The sequence below is a fragment of the Ascaphus truei genome, chromosome 5, assembly GCF_040206685.1.
Source record: "Ascaphus truei isolate aAscTru1 chromosome 5, aAscTru1.hap1, whole genome shotgun sequence".
Classification (NCBI taxonomy): Eukaryota; Metazoa; Chordata; class Amphibia; order Anura; family Ascaphidae; genus Ascaphus; species Ascaphus truei.
The window spans coordinates 44075415-44096627 of NC_134487.1; the positions used below are offsets into that span (position 1 = coordinate 44075415).

Consider the following 21213-nt stretch of genomic DNA (forward strand, 5'->3'; position numbering starts at 1 on the left):
GACCTCCAATTATAACTTGCTAAGGTCTGCCACATCCCCAAATCCTCTTTCACCTGTTAATTCAGATGAATAAAATAGTGAGGGCTCTTCACACCGCTTGTGACCATTGTCAAACTCCTACAGAAAACCCATCCCATAGGCATAACCCTTTAGGCAAACAATCAAATGACCCAAAAGTGACTGAACTTGCTTCAGTATAACGTTTATAGAACATTTTACCATCTCCACTAAAACTGTCATGTTCAACAACTTGTCTGCTAGAAACCGAAAACAACATTTCTTCAGTAATGATCTCAATACCTAAAAATGATAACACTTTTACTGGACCTTCAGTGTTTTGTTCAGCTAGTGGTATACCAAAATGCTTAGCAACTGTAACACAAAGGGCTGCACTCTGGGACAACAAATTTGAAATCATCTAGATAATGCAACACTGACTCATTCCCAGCCTCCTGTCGCACTACCTAGTCAACATATGAACTAAAAACTTTAAATTAGTCACATGATATAGAATACTCAACAAAAACGTTGCCTCTAAATTGATACACCAACTAATGTAAACATTCCCGGTGTACTGGTAACAAACAAAAAGCCCTAAGGCCCTGTCAAACTAAGTATATTTAACTGTGCAATCCCCTATCAATTCCCTCGTTGACTCTAGGATACGAAATGTGCTGGATTAACCTATACTTCCCTATTTATTTCTTTGGTACCAACCCCAAAGGTTTAATCTTCAAATAAAAAAATGGAAGTTCCTCAAAAGGACCAACCATTCGTTCTAATACTACTTCCGTGAATAATTTATTTTCCAACAATATTCTCATTTTTATAAACTGATTTAAATTGATCTGCAAAACACAAGGACTTCCTCTCGTCAAATAGGATCCAAAATCCTTCTTCAAACCCATCCCTAAGGATTCTTCATTCCTCCCACTTGGGATACATGTCTAACTATGTCTCCACCTCGCTGACATTCACTGGCATTTTCCCTATTCTATAAGTATCCCTAAATCCTGGCCTAAACCCTAGCTTTCCCTTCCCCGGACATCTGGTTGCTGAGTGCACCCCCCCCCCCTGCAATGTGAACCTTTGTGTCTAAATTTGAACGCACTGTACCACCTGCAATGGCTCTCATTGAAGAGCCAGCAAATGTCAACTTTTAGCCTAGCCAATCCCACTTGACATGAGGTGCCAGCAACATCTGAAAAGGGAGACGTCTTTAATATCTCATCTTAAATTAGGCCTCACCGCTAATCTGTGGCAACATTTATCATCATATTTCCACTAGTCCATAGCCACCATACAGTTTATAGGAACGCCAAATCTTATCAACATATAAAAATAATACTGAATATCTTTCTTGTTCCTTAATCCCAATAAAACAAAGCCTTGCAACTAGTTTCTGAACGTTTCTACGAACAGCTTTTTTCTTTGTACCGGATTCGACTAAACCTCTTTCTATCAATTCTTTTTAAAGTCTCCTTATCCAAAGGATCAATAAACTCTCCATTCAAAAAAATGTCCTTCATTTGTTTCGACAAATACAGCTCAACCCCCTTATAATGCTATGCTTGGGGTCCAAAGAATCACATCGCATTATAATTGTATGCATTGTACAATAAAGTATTTAAGATACCAATAATCGTTTTGTAAAGTATTAATAAATAAGAAAATTGGGAGCCATGCTTGTATCGCGTTATAAGCGGATTCTCGTTGTAATGGATTGCGTTATAACGGGGTTGAGCTAATGGACTAACCCCACACATATATGCATCCCTATGAACTATCTCTGATACTGACACCACTGAACCTAAAGAACTTGCAACATTTGCAGGTTCCCTCATACTAGCAGACCCATTAACTCCTTGTACAGTACTAGCCCCTGGTCCACCACCAGCAGAAGTATCGAACTTGCTAACTAATTACACTATTACATCCACCAGTTCACCAATGCTATCACTATTACTTATCTGCTGATTCTCTACCCCACCTGACTCTAGTTACATCATACTCACCAATATTCACCTCAACCCCCTTTCAGTCAGTTGTTCTTGTTGTCACAAATGGATATCTGTGTTCTGTCAGCTCTTCTTCCCTCCTGTCAGCATGCTCATTTTGCTGCTCTTGACCCTTGCAATCTGTCTCTCCCTGCTTGTGCTAATGATGCCCGGCCGCTGCTCCGTTCCTGCCCACCGGGCATGTGTTGGCGTCCTCTTCTGATTCTCAGATGGTCACCGCTCCTTGAAGTTGCCTCCTCCGTCTCTTGTGCTCAAGTCACCTCATCCGCATATACCAGCCATTCAAGGCCTGCCACCGCGATCGATCATCCTCTGCGTCCAACTGTCTCCATCCTGGATACCACCCAAAATCTTAAACCAGCCCGTTGCAGGGCTCTGGTTCCTCTCACTGGTCCCTTTCCTCCATGCCAGTCTTCGCTCCCCTCTGAGGTACGTCTCTGCCGTGCTGGTCCTACATCAGAGCTGTAACTCTGTCATGCTGGTGGCCTCGATCTACTAAGCTGCTTTGCACCCGCTGCTGGTTCTTCCTTATCTGCTGACCTGATTGGTACTGCTCATCCCCGCCCTACACTCCCCTCTAACACCTCCCTTAGCCATGCTCCCCCATCTTAGGATACTTTTAATTTTACTGCAGCTAAAAGAAATGCTAAATCCATATTTTTAACCCCTCTGTGCCCAAGTTGTTCCCCATTCTCCTGCCAAACTACCCCCTGCACTCATGATAGGGGTGAAGTATTGGAATATATATTAATCATGAAGATTTTTTTATACTATTTGGGAACCTAGTGCCCTGAATGTTATAAAAACTGGAAAAACTCACTTCTCTTGGTATCAACCTAAAATGGTTGACAGTTAGCCCAACTGTCATTTTAGTTCCGCTTACTGATCCCAAACTGCCAATGGCAAAAGCTTTCCCAAACATTCCATATGAAAACTTCCCACCCAAAATGATTAACCCATTACTAACTCAGGTGATTTGTCATCAGCAATCATGATCCCCATTCCTTATTGGTACATGGGGCTATGCTTTGTGGTTTGATAAAGGAGTACTTACACTGGTCAATATCGTATCAGCAAAATACACTCCTACAGGAGCAAACCGCGATCAGGTAATGGGGATATTGCACTGAAGTCAGTGAAGGATTAACGAAGCCGCGTGGCATGGACCCCCTGCAGCATTAATCCTTTCTGTTTTCGGCGTCGCATTCACCACGGTAAAAGGACCATGAGTGAGCACGGCACTGAAAACTGGCCACATCTGTATTTAACACAAAAACCCCATGTAGCAAAATATGTCCTACAGTGCGGTTAATCTCATCTAAAAGGTACTAGTTTCAGATTAGAGCCAAAGACTTAGAGACTTTAGTTTAGAGCCAAAGCCAAAAAAGTAGGTCCAGTGGATTGTGACGGAAAAAGAACCTTACAAAAAGCATACAATAGAGAACTACAGACAGAAACAGAAAATCTAAATACTGTACGTTACCACACAACAAATTTGATATCCCAAAAGCATGGGTTTTTATGCTCAAATTTTGCAACGTATTTAGATTTAGATTATCCATCTTCTGTGACATTTACAGTATGATGGAGAATAGTTTTCTTTAAACTCAAAATAGCTCAGAGTAAAACAATACCCCATAACGGTCTTTCCGTAGCCCCTAGAATAATGTGACCCACATCATACTGCTGCGACACACTTTATTCGAGCAAATGCCCAGTTTGTACCTGGCAGATACCTGGAATGCGCTGCTCCTCACCTCAGACAAGCCCCGTTGCATTTGCCTTCCCAGCCTGGGTTCATGCCTGGCTGATGGGCGGCTGATCTGTTAAATGATAATGATTAGGATTTAATAGGCTGCAATGCTTCGCGTGTCTACCAGATGGCATAAATTCATGAATTGTAATGCAGTATATATATATATATATATATACTGTGCAGTATTGCAGCCAGCAGGAATAAAATGCTTCAATCCCTGCCTGGAAAATAACTCAATGCACTCGGGCAGAAAACAGTCACAAACCTCAATACACCCAGGTATACCCGAATTCGTGGGACTAGCCGAGCTCGAATAAAGTGTGTCGCCAGTGTAGTGTTCGGATGAGTTTGCCGAAGGCATATAAATCAGTCTTGCCTTTGCTACTCATAATTTTGAGGTGCAAACAAATATCTGAGCTCTCTACCATAGTTATCGGGCATGTTTGGTATAATTTAATCCGCCTGACTTTACGTCACAACACTATTCTTTAGGCTTGTGAATTTTACAAGATCCCAAATATTGTGTAACGGGTATTCCCCCCCCCCAATCGCAGATCTGATGTGGGTGCAAGGAACATACGGTGTTACCATAGGTGTGGTGCATTACCTGTTGGCTCACAGGAGGGCTGAGCTTCCGCCACGGGGAACCTGGGGCAATTATACTAGGGGTAACCACTTACTCAATTCAGCGCCTCCACCTGCGATGGCTCCCACCAGAGGGGGAGTGGTTCCTCGCAGGACAATACAATAATCACATACACGGGTATATAATAACTAAGGACTTTACTAACATGCAAACAACATATCACGGCAGTACCACAATATAACCTGTGTCCCTCTCTCGAGGAGACACCTACTGCGTCACGCAGGACGCTTCCCCAACACTAGGTGATCCCACCCAGTGTCCCGAGAATCCCCACCCCATGTCCCGCACTCTTGCAGAGAGTCAATGGGTGACTGCGCAGTCACAGTTAAGCTAAGGGCCCGTTGGTGCACTTGTGTAGTAGATAGTACCTGCCGAGCACTCCCGTGCTCGGATCTCCAACGGACTTCACAAAGGATCAGTTGTAGGATGGCGTCATCTGATCCCCAACCGTCCTCCTTGCATGCGGACCGCCGAGGGCGATCCCACCCTGAAACAGTCTCTGTGGACCCCAACGTGGGTCCGAACCTCTTAGCAGGAACCGCAGCGTCTGCTGTGTCCCTGTCTAATCTAAGTGGTACTAACGTGACAGGAACCCTAACCTAGGGCCTGTCCCTGTAGTACAGCAATCTGTAGTGGCTTGGGGGAACTCCTATGGGCCTGCAGGGGTAATGACCTGTCCCACTCCCCTAACTACCCAAGTCCCTTCAGCCTCACTACTTGCTAACTAGTCCCAGCGCCTACAGCAGCAAGCTGTAGCTCACTGGAGGCTGCAGCCAACGTGCTGCGCAACAAGGTGCCTGCCTGTCAGACCTCACAGCACCAACGGCCGTGACTCTGACAAGGCAGCACTCTATGCTAAAGGGCAGCGTCCCTGTCTCGGGCCTCCCTAAGCACTTACCCACTAAACTAGTGGGGCGTTGGGGCCTACCTGGGGTGTAGGTACCTATATGGGGCAGAAGCTGCACTCGCTCCCCGCACCCTACTTCCCTACAGCTCCCTGACTCCAACTCTCTGTAACCTTCCTTTCCCCAGCTCCCACTAATGTAAGTGGCAGGGTCCCTAACCTGAGGGCTGCCCCTGGCAACACTCACCTTACTGGGGAGCTGAGCTATCTCGGGCCCTGGGGGGTGCTGGCCTAGTACAGGGAGTCCCTGACTCCTGTACCCTACCTCCTTCCCTTGGCTGCTCCGGTCTCTGACTGATCTAACGTGCTCCAAGCCCGCCAAATGTATCTCTTTTCCCAGGGGTCTCCTAAGCCCTATTGGCTCCCTGGGGTCACATGGGGCTCGCAAAGGCTCTTGGGATATGTAGTCCCAGCTCAGAGCCTTCCCTGGTAGGCTAGGGGTTCGCGGGCTTTTCCCTACCTTCACTGTGCTTGCGCAAGCTTTCCCGGGCTGCCTCGATCTTCCCTCAGCTCTCCCTGCTCTCGCGCGAGCTATCCCTGTCTCGGGGGCTTTCCCTGCGCCTATGCGTCCCTGCGCATGCGCAACCGGGTTCTTAATGGCGGCGCCCTGCTTGTCCGGCCGCCGGGACCTTAGAGACGCGATCGCGGCCTTAGCAACCGCCCGATCGCGTCCCCGGCAACCGGCCGCAGGCAGGAGAAGCCGCGCTGCTCCCTGCTCCAGCCCCCACCCTTGGAAGCAGCCGTCGGGTCTCTCGGCACCCGCGACCGAGCTGCCCAAGGGGAGGGGGGTCTCCAGGAGCCACGGGAGCTCCAGGCTACACTCTCCCCCTGGTGAAACTCCAACGACCTCGCTTGGATGGCAGACATAACCTGGTACACAGTTATACAATGAAAATGCAGGGCATATGTACAACCTATCACTGGTGACTTTAGACATCAGGTTACAATACAGTTCACATACCATACCCGAGGCCAGCTGAGCGTCAGCTGTTTGCTGAGACCATTTGTGGGGTGCCCCTAACTGATCAGGTGGGGGTACCTCACTTTTGCGTCCGTGAGCCTCCCCCAGAAAAATTTCTTGAAGAGCACACCTGAGGGCAACAGTCACTGGTTCCTCGCTACTTCCTCCCCCTGGTGGACGGAATAGCACCATGTCTCTCAAGCAGGATGCAGTAGGCCAGGAGGTCTTGACCTTTTCCGCGGTCCACCACATGGTGAATGGAGCGCTCCTTCTTGGGCTCCAAGGAGGCAATTTTCACTAAATCCCTCTTTACACAGTCTTTGTCCCTACATACTGGCGAGGCTTCCACTGGGAAGCGTGCAAGGGGCCATGTCTCTTTCGGCAAAGTCTCTATTTCACCTGGCAGGGGGTAAAGGGTAGATACCTTACCACTGCGGTGATTCACGGTGGCCAACAGGTCCTCGGGGACGCTGTCAGTTCCCATCTCGGCTGCCTTGGGACCTGCCCCCGGCACTTCTGGGGCAGTCCACTTACTCGCTGGAAACTCGGGAGCGTGGGATCCCAGTCCTGGGACCAGTTGGGCCGGAGCGTACGGACTCACACTCAGGTCAGGAGCCGGTGGGGAATAAGGAGGTTCCTCACCACTCCGCTGGCTTGCGATAGGTTCCTCTCCATCTGGAACACGATCAGGCAGGTACTGGTCCACTCGCACCACTGGACAGCTACCTTCTAAGGGAGACACCTCCGCCAGGACGCGATGCAGAGGGGAACCCTTCGCCCAGGTAACCAGACTTAAGGAACCATCGTGCTCCGTGGTCACCTGGAGGCTCACCCCCAACACCCCTGGGGCAGTCAACTCACCCTTGTCGTCGCTAACCGGTACTGATCCCAAGCCTGGGACCGACGGTACCTCTGTAGGCCGGACTGACCGTTGTAGGGCACACGGGCCCACAGCAGGCTCTGTATCCGCCGAGATAGTGTGTTTGTTGATTTCACTGTAGTGGTCCGCCGGCAGGCGCATCACCACAAGTGATTGGTCGCTGGACTCACTAATAGAAGGTGGGGGTACAGACACCTTACCCTGTGATTCCCCTGTCTCCTCTGTATTACTGCTGGGGTGGTTCGCCGGTAGGCGCATCGCCACCGATGGGACTTCAACCTCTTTACCTGCGGATATCACGATAGGATCCTCCGCCAATGATTCGCTTGGCTCCAGGACTGGCTGATCCGGGTTCTGTGATTCCTGCTCAGGAACCAGGTCTAGAATGTTCACTTGGGCGCACTGGCCCTCCGAAATGTCTAGGAGAAGGGTAGATGGGTTAGTTATACTGACCGGCTCTTCAGGCTGGGGCACAATAGGTTTTAAGAACCAGGCACCGCAATCTTCACATTGAGGCTCCCACGCCAATGCCGCTCTAGAACAGTCACATGTAGGGCTAAAATACTGTATGCTCAGTTCTCCATCCACGGTGCCGGTCTTGAAATCCAGCGGTAGCTGAAATAGGTCGGCTCCTTGAAAATAAGCTTTTTGCAGGCATGTGCACATTAATGTAAGGGCTTTCACTCCTGGCACGTGCCAGGACACATACACATTGGGGTGTACTCCCTTACAGTCTGTTTCATCACCATCATCAGAAAACCCAGAGTCTATTTCATTTACGTCGGCCACAGTGCCCTCTTCCTCGGGCTGTCCTGTAGCCGCCAACGGCACGGGTTGCAGAGTCGGTACCCTGCAGCAGCCACACATGCGTCCCCAGGCCAATTTACAAAAGGAGCAGTCACCGTTGTTACAGAAACATTCCCGGCACCCATCCTCGTTTGCGTCTTCCAGCCGCCCTCTTATCAGGCACGCCAAAATCGCAAAGTTCATACTACCCAACGGACTCAACGATTCTATCATACACGGACACAACAAAAAGGATACGGCCCCGGCCTTCGTCGGCCACAGTCCATATGACGGCGAGCAATTTTCTTTGCCACCAGTACTTTCTTTGATGGAGACAGCAGTTACGGGTGAAGGCTCACCGTGCTTGCTCCCCCTGGTGGAATCTGAAGGAGGGGCAGCACACTCTTTCATGGAGTTATTCAGTTGGCGGGGGCGGGGCTTAGGTTTTCCCGCCAAGCTCGGACAGTCTGCAACATTTTCCCGCACGGGCGGGAAATCAGCACGTGACTTCTTCATGGCGAACAAAAATAGCACAATTTAGAAAAAAATATACCGGGCACCCCAGGTCTCTCTCAGCAGCGCCTCCAAATGTAACGGGTATTCCCCCCCCCCCAATCGCAGATCTGATGTGGGTGCAAGGAACATACGGTGTTACCATAGGTGTGGTGCATTACCTGTTGGCTCGCAGGAGGGCTGAGCTTCCGCCACGGGGAACCTGGGGCAATTATACTAGGGGTAACCACTTACTCAATTCAGCGCCTCCACCTGCGATGGCTCCCACCAGAGGGGGAGTGGTTCCTCGCAGGACAATACAATAATCACATACACGGGTATATAATAACTAAGGACTTTACTAACATGCAAACAACATATCACGGCAGTACCGCAATATAACCTGTGTCCCTCTCTCGAGGAGACACCTACTGCGTCACGCAGGACGCTTCCCCAACACTAGGTGATCCCACCCAGTGTCCCGAGAATCCCCACCCCATGTCCCGCACTCTTGCAGAGAGTCAATGGGTGACTGCGCAGTCACAGTTAAGCTAAGGGCCCGTTGGTGCACTCCCGTGCTCGGATCTCCAACGGACTTCACAAAGGATCAGTTGTAGGATGGCGTCATCTGATCCCCAACCGTCCTCCTTGCATGCGGACCGCCGAGGGCGATCCCACCCTGAAACAGTCTCTGTGGACCCCAACGTGGGTCCGAACCTCTTAGCAGGAACCGCAGCGTCTGCTGTGTCCCTGTCTAATCTAAGTGGTACTAACGTGACAGGAACCCTAACCTAGGGCCTGTCCCTGTAGTACAGCAATCTGTAGTGGCTTGGGGGAACTCCTATGGGCCTGCAGGGGTAATGACCTGTCCCACTCCCCTAACTACCCAAGTCCCTTCAGCCTCACTACTTGCTAACTAGTCCCAGCGCCTACAGCAGCAAGCTGTAGCTCACTGGAGGCTGCAGCCAACGTGCTGCGCAACAAGGTGCCTGCCTGTCAGACCTCACAGCACCAACGGCCGTGACTCTGACAAGGCAGCACTCTATGCTAAAGGGCAGCGTCCCTGTCTCGGGCCTCCCTAAGCACTTACCCACTAAACTAGTGGGGCGTTGGGGCCTACCTGGGGTGTAGGTACCTATATGGGGCAGAAGCTGCACTCGCTCCCCGCACCCTACTTCCCTACAGCTCCCTGACTCCAACTCTCTGTAACCTTCCTTTCCCCAGCTCCCACTAATGTAAGTGGCAGGGTCCCTAACCTGAGGGCTGCCCCTGGCAACACTCACCTTACTGGGGAGCTGAGCTATCTCGGGCCCTGGGGGGTGCTGGCCTAGTACAGGGAGTCCCTGACTCCTGTACCCTACCTCCTTCCCTTGGCTGCTCCGGTCTCTGACTGATCTAACGTGCTCCAAGCCCGCCAAATGTATCTCTTTTCCCAGGGGTCTCCTAAGCCCTATTGGCTCCCTGGGGTCACATGGGGCTCGCAAAGGCTCTTGGGATATGTAGTCCCAGCTCAGAGCCTTCCCTGGTAGGCTAGGGGTTCGCGGGCTTTTCCCTACCTTCACTGCGCTTGCGCAAGCTTTCCCGGGCTGCCTCGATCTTCCCTCAGCTCTCCCTGCTCTCGCGCGAGCTATCCCTGTCTCGGGGGCTTTCCCTGCGCCTATGCGTCCCTGCGCATGCGCAACCGGGTTCTTAATGGCGGCGCCCTGCTTGTCCGGCCGCCGGGACCTTAGAGACGCGATCGCGGCCTTAGCAACCGCCCGATCGCGTCCCCGGCAACCGGCCACAGGCAGGAGAAGCCGCGCTGCTCCCTGCTCCAGCCCCCACCCTTGGAAGCAGCCGTCGGGTCTCTCGGCACCCGCGACCGAGCTGCCCAAGGGGAGGGGGGTCTCCAGGAGCCACGGGAGCTCCAGGCTACAATTGTATATTTAGTCAATCTGTGAGGACCTGGGAAATGCCCTCCTGGCCACACCTTCTTGTTCTGTCCAGAGCAGTTTCTAATTCCTTTGAAGTTACATTAACCTTTCCTGATCACTTTTTTCCATATCTGCTTGTCAATTTAACTGTAAACATGTTAGTTAATTCTTTGATTTACTGACCAATAAAGTTGGCATGTTATATTGGCCAGAGATTTCACTCTGATAACCTCTATGAGACAGAGGAAAAACAGGCAGTTTTAAAATGTCATATTAGCTCAAGAATAAGTTAACCCATTTTGGGCTGGATTTGTAGCACAACTACACAAAAAAAAGAAGACATTATCGTTACAGAACTAAAAACCTTTGGGCAATTATAGAATAAAATGTTATATACTGTAGTCAGTAGAGATCACAGAGGCGATCCAAATACCTGCACAACACAAGTGGTAGAAGAAAAGTGAATTTATTCTTGTCCAACTTGTAGGTAAATCTCGATGTTTCGCTCCCCAGGGGTCTTTTGGTTGATCCCTCAATTATGCTCCAGTTTAACGTAGTGGTCCAGGTGGTATATATGAAAAGTAAGAATATAAAAATAAATTGTGTTATTCAATTTATTTTTAAGATATAATACTGTGACGATAGGGGGTAGCTGGCCTTCATTAATAAAGGTGGAGGCTGGCTGGCTGCCCCTGAAACCTTATGGCAAGGGCTGGAACATGAGGGAAAAGGGGAATATTTGGGGGCAAAGAGGGTTAACCTGTATTGCCTGCCAGCAAGGTATTAGAGCTCGGTCTAGAAGGCTTGTATGCTAATGCAGGTTTTAGAATCCCAGCTCTGAGATCCCTGTTTTAGAGTGTCAGCTCTAGGGATCAAATGTTACTGTTACTGTATTGGGTGTAGGGGCTGGTGTCCTAGAACAAGTTTTAGAGCCCCAGTTCATAGACCCCACATTTTAGGTCCAAATTGTAGAGTGCAAGATCGGGCACCAAATGTTAGTTTTAAAGTGTTTTAAAACTACAATGCATTTTGTGTTTATGCTGTGAGCTGAACTGCATACAGGACAAAAGGAGTGGCTCAGTGAGTAAAGACACTGACTGGCACTGAGTTTGAATCAGGGGAGCCTGGTTTAATTCCCAGTGTCGGCTCCTTGTGACCTTGGGCAATTTACTTTATCTCCCTGTGCCTCAGGCACCAAAAAAGCACAGCTTCTGAGCTCCATGAGTCAGGGACCTGTGCCTGCAAAATGTCTTTGTAAAGTGCTACGTAAAACTAGCAGCGCTAAAAAAAGAACATGTTATTATTGTTATTATTATTATTAAAAGGCAGCCAGATTTGAATTAGCATTTCAATGCCACCAGCCCAAGTATAAGGATTCCCTGTGTTAATTGCAACATGGTGAGGGGAAAGGGCTGTGGATTTGCTATCTTAAGAGAAAGCCTTTGGTTCACCTAGACACAGGAGAGCCAGGAATACAGGGGGTATGGGGCTAGCCAGGTCAACGGTTGCTGGATTTCAAACTCATAGGCATGATTTCCATTGGCAAGTTTTGAATTTTCCCCTCTTTGAATTTCTCCTTTGGAATGCGCAACCACAATCCGTGCTCTAATTGGCTGCCAGCCCCCTCAATGTATTAGATAGGCTCATCCCTATATAAGGGAGAGCAGTGTAGCAGAGAAACATGGAGAAGCCTGGACAGCAGACTGGAACCAACCGGAGCGGACAGGGTAACGCCTTTTGCTGAAGCAGGTGCCCTGCAACTTGGAATGGGCTAGATCTCAACCCCCAGACCCCAGTGAGTGTGTTTATTCTCTGTATTTTATATTTCTGTGTGTTTCCGAGGTCTTATCCAAATAAACCTCATTTTATTTCACTGCTTTGTTTTGCCTTGTGACTGATCCCTTAAATATAAATGTGTTAAAATACCTATGACAAATACCACTCACAATCTTGTTGTGTATATAATGTGCAAAAGTATCTCTGTCAGGGTGGCATCTGGGTTGCTCACACGGGTAGTATGCCCACCTGGCATCTGCTCTGCTGACTCCAGCGTGCTCCGTGGCATTGGGAGATGGCATTGGATGCGGCCTTGTACCTCTGACACACTTGTAAACTCCTCCCAACGTGCTTCATGTAATCACACTTCTTCAAGGGTTATTTCAAATTTGGCGCAGGCAATATTCATTATGTGAAAGGAGTTACAGAGGAAGGCACCTTCTTTCACATGATTTGGCAATGTCATGTAATATATAAATTATAGAGGACAGTTCTAAAATTCTTAGGGGACCTGCTTCACCTGAAACATTAGACTCCAAGATCTGTATTTTGGGGATTTAAAAATGATTTAGGTTATGGATTAACTCCATCAATGACTCTTTGCCCCTGTCAGAAGCTGACATATACTCAGAGGTTGCCCTTATAAATGTGAAGGTATTTGGTCCTAAGGAATTGAAAATCCCCCAACAAATTAACCCTTTTACTTACATTTTGGTGTTTAACATTAAAGCTGGATAAATCTCTGAATATGGCTGGTCCACCATGCGTCAATTCATGACTACTGTAACTGTGATGCATTAATTTTTGCTCTCTTTTCCTTATTGAAAAAAAGTCAATAAAATAAATCGGTTAAAGATATTAGTCACTTAGGGGTAATTCCACAAAAGTGTATTACATTTTTAGCATTATGCTATCAACATTTTACATACCGTTATCCGTAATGCGTATCCCCAGAGGTGCATAATGTTATGATGCACTCGCATTTACCTGGAAAATAGCAGATTGATCATTTTTAACGTTTGGCTTACCCATATGCAAATCATATAGTAATGAGCACTTTACCCAACAATGGAGATCCTTAAACATCTGTTCATGTTAGCACATCATAATAACGCAAATCAACTCTATTTAAGACCTTCCAAAAGCAGGCGTTACCTGCATCCAGGCCCTGATTATCAGTGTGTTATTTCTACAAATAGCCTACAAGTGAAAAGGGCAGATCTTAAATGGTACCCACATGAATGTACTGAGTGCAGGATATAATCCTTTCATTACATGTGTAATACTAACATATATATATGGTGGAAAATATTAATGACAAGCCCATCAACAGATGCATCTGAAATTGTTTTTTTTTTTTCATGGAATAAACTATACTATGCTTTTTAATGATGAAAGAGAATGTAGGATATGTTTATGTGGCTTACTATTTTACTGTGTTAAATATGGAGGGTATACAGTATGAGTGTACAATAACGTTTCTACATATGAGAGCAATCATTTTGGAGACAAAAGATGGCAAAATACAATTTTGTCACCAACGGTTACTTCATGGTTTGTGATTAAAATAACTAAAAAATATATACAAACATAAACATTAGTAATATAAATTACAATCCGTGCCTCTATTTTGCTGGTGCGCTGCCTGGCTCACTTAGCCCATTGTTTGTGTGCTTTGCCATGCCTCAGGGTGTCCACATGGCGTGAGCATCTCCTCTGATAATGAAGGAGGAGGTAGAGTCTCCACAATTACAGAAATGCCTAATGTGGCCAGGGACTCATGGAGGCATTTCCTCCTGCAGGGTTCCATCATCATGGCACCGTGATGTCAAATGGAGTCGTGTTGCCATGACAATGGGACGTCATGACGCCATGTGGTATCATATTGCTATGACAATGGGATGCTCTGTGGCGCTGCATTGCCATGACATTGTGATGCCGCACAACGTCCTGTCATTGATAACACAGTGCCATTTGACGTTGCGGTGCCATGATGATGGGACGCTGAGATGGAGATGCCAAAGGAGAAGGTTAAAGGCCCTGCACCACAAGTCCCTGCACCGAGCCCCGTGATAATCCCAGCCGGCCCTGTTGCCCAGGTGAGTCCGTTGACAGATGAGGAAATCTGGGCCATGCTGATTATCACAGCACTGCTCTACTAGCTCATGGTGTGGATCAGGAACCGGTGGTTGAACTGTCCAGCTTGGTAATAACTCTGGACAGCTATTGCCTGTTGGTGGGCTGCTTCCTCCATTCTTTTGAAGTTAAGCCCTGCCATAGCCTCAATAGGGCCAAGCAGGGCCGAGATGTCCTGAAAACCAAAGCGCTGCATTTCCACCAGCTCTATGGTGTGCCATTAGTGTTATATGACACAGTGCAGCCTCTCGATAGCACCTGGGAGGGCACCTACTCAGATAGCAGCTGGGAGGGCAGCTACTCGGATAGCAGCTTGGAGGGCAGCTACTCGGATAGCAGCTGGGAGAAGCAGGATCAGCAAATTTGACCTCCTCTGTAACCTCCGCCATCCACAAGCGACTCTGCAGCCTCGGGCACAGGCTCCACAGCCAATCACCCTCTGTATAATGGTCCTAAAAAACAGAAGACATATCATCAAATACATTAATACAGAACGTTAGTACATGTAAGGACATTTTGATATATTTGCGAGCCAAAAAGGGCATTTTTTAACATCTCTTTATTTAAATAAATGTTTAGCTGCAGAATATATAGAGGCCCTGATCCACAACTGTTGCAAAAAAAACAAAATGAAAAATAACGTCCGTTTCCAATTTTGGCATTACGCATTATTAGCGCAAAATCCATGGACTTCTGCAGATATACCACTTAGTTTTAACCTGTAGAAGTATCATTGCCATTAGTAATGTGTTAGGCACCAGACACAGTGACCTCCAAGACAGGGAGTGGATTCTAGTGGCTGAAGTCAGCAAGTCTGAGCCGAGCTCGTAGCGTAGCAGGAGTAATGGTCAGATCAGGCCGAGGTTGGAGCAGGCTGCAAACAGGAGAGTGGTGAGACGAGCCGAGGTCAGTACAGGCAGCAAACCGGAGCATGATCAGACAAGCTGAGGTCGGGGCAGGCAGTGACCAGGAGCGTGATCAGATAATCCGAGGTCAGGAACAGAAGAACAGCAAGGCTGGATCAACATGGAAGAACCAAATCGAACTGGCAATGAGAAACGGGAAATAGCCTGCTTACAAAGGAAGACAACGGGTATGCCCAAGATGCTGATAGTAAATAGGTGCAACAGACTTGACAGGTAGAGCTCAGAAGTATACTAGAGCAGTGGATGTATCCAGCAGCAGGCTTAGCTCACTGCCATGGCATGTGTTTTCCTACATGTAATTCCTGAAATGAAGGGCTTCCAATAATTTCAACATGTTTGCAATCTGTTAATGGGGGTTTTTTGTTTTCTGTAAAAATGTATTCAACTAATTATTTTATTGGGAAATTGATTGACATTCCAAATAAAGACGTGTCATTAATCTGACTTGTCACCCTGATTTGTTAAGGATTAGAGATACCAGGTCATATTAGGAGTTTACATTTAATTAATGTAAACTTTATGGCCCAGTTCCATAAAAGGGCGCTAAGCTTACTGTATATACGTGTTCTTTTTTTAGGTTATTTGAATAGGTGCAAGACTAAGTTAAATTTACTAGAAATCTCACATTTTGTTTGGGTACATCCCCCTAAATGACATGCGCCTCTTTTTTTGTTTTAGTACTGTATTAGTAAGGTAATGAAATATATTTGTAGCTGTGACCTTTTATCACTGCCTGACATTTGCGATGTTTAGAAAAGGAAACATTTGTAGCTGTGCTCAATTATTGTAACTCGCACAGCAGGCCAAATTGCTGCTGACAGCACAGTCCAGTTTTCTAGGACATAGTTGGGCTACATTGTGACTCACTGTAGATCAGTCTAGTTGCATGTTAATTCAAGTATCAAAAAGCAAATTACCTTACAGCTAAAACATGTAAAAAAATAATGTCCATGTTTTGGGTATAAGAGGAATGCCTGATGGGTGCAGCATACTGTACTGTATGTGGAGGACATACTTGAAGGCAGCCTATCAATTTCATCTGTGCTATACCTATACTCTTTAACATTGTCAGCAACATTAACCTGGTGACCTTATGATAATATTATGTTAGGATACAGTAGAGATGCGTGAAACATTCAGCCAAGAATGTGAGCCAGGCAAAATTTGCCCTTTTCAGCCATTAAAAATGTTGTGGTCTCTTCACATTTCATACGTCATTCTCCAAAAAAAGCTCTACCTCGGGATCTTGGCAGAAATGTGTAATATTGCTAAATTTTTGCTGAATTTCAATCTAATATTTTGCGACATTGGTTAAATGTAAGGAAAATAAGTTTAAAAAAAATTGCAAGACATTTTAGGGCACATTTGCACATTGCTAGGGTAGAGTCCTCACTTAGTAACACATGTTGGAATCACTTATCAGTGTAGACTGTTTTATTATTTACTGTGTTGCTCTGCAGATTTTACCGCTAATGCTTATTTGCAAAAACAAATATCCCATAATATACCAAACAAGCTGCTGTGTTTAGGATTCACTCAGGAACTCAACAGGCCAATGAAGTAATTCCATTAATTGAAGTCTTCTGGCAGCAAAACAGGTGCATAAAATGTGACAGATTTATTAAATAAATATTTAAATAAAACCCTATTGCTAGCAATTTTTTTGCACCAGTCTGCATCCTGAAAAGTTTGATAAATAGAGAAAAAAAAAGATAACTATCATGCTCTAAAATCTAAATAATATAGGCCATATGTTGGCATTAACCTGTTAAAACGGAACTATATATACTGTAGTAAACAACAATCAAAAAAGTTGACTTTGTTAGTTATGTATTTTGAGCATGTTGATAAAGTGTAGTCTGTCTGGAAAAATCATTAAATGGTTTTTTTTTCTTTCTGTTTAATCTTCCTACAGTTTGTGTATTGTATACTCAAGGCATCGGAAACAAGGAATGGAGAGAGGTAAGCTTGTCCTATAGTTGCAATAAAAATACGTTTATTGTCATCTACTGTATAAAGCACAGTATGTTATAGATGTTCCATCCAAGTTTTATTGTATGTGTGTTTACTGAACAAATATAGTTGCAGTAGTTTGGAAAACAAAAATATCTGACAAATGGGAACCATTCTGTGAAATTAGAATTTTTTTCTACAGAAGCCTCTATATCAATAATAACTTTATTTGATAACAAAATGTAGCGCTTTTCTCGCAATGGGATAATGGGATATACCTAATAAGTAAACATGGGAAGGATGTTGATCCAGGTTATAATCAGATTGCCAATTCTTGGAGTCAGGAAGGAATGTATTTTTCCCCTTATGAGATATCATTGGATGATATTTTACTGGGGGTTTTTATTTGCCATTCTCTGTATCAATATACTGTAATTTCAGATGTAGGATAAAGTATCTGGCGTCTACATTTGGCATAGGTTGAACTTGATGGACATACTGATGCAGCCACAAGTATCCGAACAGTTGTCTAGGAAAATCTGGGGCAATACCCCAGTAATGCTGCGACATTTCTGCAGACAGACTAATGGCCCATCGGATTAACACAGCGGGGGTCCCTGGCAGTCCCATTCAAACTGAATGAGACTGCCAGGGACCCCCGCTGTGTTAATCCGATGGGCCATTAGTCTGTTTGCAGAAATGTCACCGAAATGTTGCAGCATTACTGGGAGATTGCCCCAGATTTTCAAAGGCAAGTTTTCGGATACTCGTTGCTGCATCTGTATGTCTTTTATCAACCTCATCTACTATGCAACTATGTTATGGGACTCAAAGCACGTCAAAGTTACAGTATAGTGCATGGTACACAGACCATAGACATTTTTACAGACACAGTGCCTGCCCAGGTGATCTTACAATCTATGTTTTTTTGCTTGAGGCACAGGGAGATAAAGTGACTTGCTAAGGTTACAAGGAGCTGACACCAGGTTCAAACTCACTGTTGTTGTTTACAGAGTCAATGTTGTTACTCACTGAGCCACTCGTCCTCAAGGCAAAACTGGTGCAGTTGTGGGGCAATACAACTGCCTGCTTGTATTGAAGTCAACAGGATATTTTCTTTGATACATATGTTGAGATTTTATTTGCCCCAGAATTGCACCACTTCTGTCTTGATCCATAGGCCTGATAGGTCTCAATTTGCTTTGGGGTTCAGTGTATGGATGGGGGAGATATATCAACGCAAAGAAAGTGGATGTAGAAGTTTGTTCTGGCACGTTACTGGCACGTTACTGGCACGTTACTGGCACATTATTGGCACGTTACTTCATTTTCTCCATGTGGTTGCATTAAATTATAAGAACGTTTTCTTACATTTGATGCAAATTGTTAGGCAGAAAAGTTTCGGCACCTCAGACCTGGAAGATTTTTTGGACACCAATACAAGATTAAAAAAAGAGATGCTTGGAGACAGAATTTGATACAGATCTTATAATCTGTGCATCATCTATTTTGATTCTCCCCAAATCTACAGCTGGATCACATGGTGAAAAACTTATAGCAAAGACCTTGATACATTGATGCAAAAATAAGCTGTTTGTGGCAATTTCTGCTCCAAATTTGCCATGCTACATCGCCCCCTATAATTTTTTTAAAATTAGATTATTTTGATTATTTTATTTATTCAATATATTTATTGCTAAATTACTCCATATGTTTAACTGATGAATGGATAAGGAAACAAATGTACTTTTATCAAGTACATTATTAATGTTTTAGTTCCCTAAGGAAAACCCCACTGGTTGATAATGTATAAAAGCAATACATTTTCCTTTACATTTTAGATTGTCATTTAATGTGAAGGAATACTTGCAGTATTAGTTTAATTGTATTTGTGGCTGACCTTATCCCATTGTATTAAGACCACATACTGTATTCTGGATTTCACAGATCTGCACTGCTGGAATGATATTAAAAATGTAATTTGTAATTATGTTCTCTTGAAATCTGTTGACAGAAGATGGGGATGATAATTGAGGATAGCAGTAGGGCATTGGTTAGGCTTGTTGAAAGGTGTGGGGCACTCAATGACTAAAGGTCTGTGATGCAATCAGTGCAGGTTAAAGAATTCCAAAGATATGGGAGAGATTATAAAAAAAAAGGTACAAGGAAATGTCATGGGCACATAGGGGTTGGAACTAGGGGTGGGGGTGGTGGGGGGGGGGGGTGCTGTAGCCCCCCTTGGGTTTATACATTTTTTACATTATGCTTACACTATGTTACTGATTGTGTATGTACACCACCCCCACCCCACAAAGTTCCTACACTCCTGCATGGGCATAATTCATGCCTGTTTTTCTGTTCCTGCATTCAAGCATAAACATGTATTATATGATTTATTTCCGGGTTTATTTGCCAGTTTTAATTGCACTGAATTGCAGATAGCATATATGCTTCATTTGTTTAACTCTTTCACATATTGCAAAATGTTTAGTTTATAGGACAATAAGAAATATTATACATTTAATGTAGGTACCTGCTAAAATGAAGTTGACCTTGAAGCGGTTAGCAGGCTTGAATCATTTTTTGTTTTGATCGAAAGATGCAACTTAAAGAAGACTCCTATGTTATAAGACTTAAGAATTGTAGAATTTCATCAATAAAAGTTCATGCCAATTTTGGGGGACCACAGGGCTTTTATATTTGGTTTCAATTTATTATATGAGTGCCAGTCTGTTGAGATTTCCTGGGGCCCAGGACTACAGTCTCCACCTGGCCTCCCTTGTCAGCAGCCCTGAAAGTGCCTCCCTCTCTTTATCTTACACCCCTCCCCTCTCTCTCTCACTCTCCATCTCCTCGTTTTCTCCCACTCTCACTTTCCTCCTCTCTTTCACTCTCCCCATCTCTCTATCTCTCTCCCCCTCTCATTCTCACTTTCCCTTTGTATTTCTCCCCCCACACTCCCTCTCTCTCACTCCCCACTATATTTCTCTCCCTAACTCCTTCTCTTTCTTTCTCCCCACTCGCCTTCTCACCCCCCTTATTTCTCCCACCCACCTGTATTTCCCCACCCCACTTCCTTGCTCATTTTCCCAGTTTCCCTCTCTATCCCTCTCTCTCTCAATCACTCCCCCCCATATTGTTACCCTCTCACTTTCAATATGCCCCCCCCCCAACTCTCTAACACCCCGCCTCACTCTCTTGCTCCCCCCTCGTATATTTCTCCCATGCCTTCTCATGTCTTCCCCCTCTTTGAGAATGTTATCTTTGTGAATCATGGGCCGGCTATAATCACTTGGGTGGATGGCTAGAGTGGGCCCCCCAGTTGAGGAGAACTGGGCCCCCCGCAGCATGGGAGGCACCGATGGCCCGACACGGAGTTAGGTCTAACTTTTGGGCGAGTCGAACTTCCAGCATCGACCAGTAGGCCGGGCCCCCAGAGTGCCACCCCAAGACACTTGTCCCAGCTCCCCACCCCCCCTGCCCGCTGCCTTGTACGAGTGGGACTTGATGCTTGTGGGTATTTCTATTTGAAGTTTCAGTCACGTAGAGCTGTTACCTGAGATATTCACACAAAAAGACAAAATAGAAATGATGATAGCGTAACCAAAGGGACATTGAAAAACAACAGTGTGTGAAGACAAAGGGAAATAAAATAGGTACATGAGGACTAGCAACAATAAACTGAATGAGATCAGAGGGCTTAGAAAAAGCAAACTGAGCAATAATTGTCACTTACACTGGCGACACACTTTATTCGAGCTCGGCTAGTCCCACGAATTCGGGTATACCCGGGTGTATTGAGGTTTGTGACTGTTTTCTGCCCGAGTGCATTGGGTTATTTTCCAAGCAGGGATTGAAGCATTTTATTCCCACTGGCTGCAATACTGCACAGTATATATATATATACTGCATTACAATTCATGAATTTATGCCATCTGGTAGACACGCGAAGCATTGCAGCCTATTAAATCCTAATCATTATCATTTAACAGATCAGCCGCCCGTCAGCCAGGCATGAACCCAGGCTGGGAAGGCAAACGCAACGAGGCTTGTCAGAGGTGAGGAG

The 21213-nt window shown here is 45.8% G+C and overlaps 1 protein-coding gene across 2 annotated transcripts in view; it reads left to right on the forward strand.

Moving 5' to 3' along the window:
* Nucleotides 1–21213, forward strand: part of CPNE8 (copine 8) — a 458893-nt gene that overhangs the window by 181119 nt on the left and 256561 nt on the right. For both annotated transcript variants that reach the window (XM_075599768.1, XM_075599767.1), the window contains exon 3: nt 17110–17156. Coding sequence is in view for 1 of the 2 variants with exons in the window: in XM_075599767.1 (XP_075455882.1) it covers nt 17110–17156 (47 nt within the window). In the remaining variant the exon portion in view is untranslated. The remainder of the gene's footprint in view (nt 1–17109; nt 17157–21213) is intronic.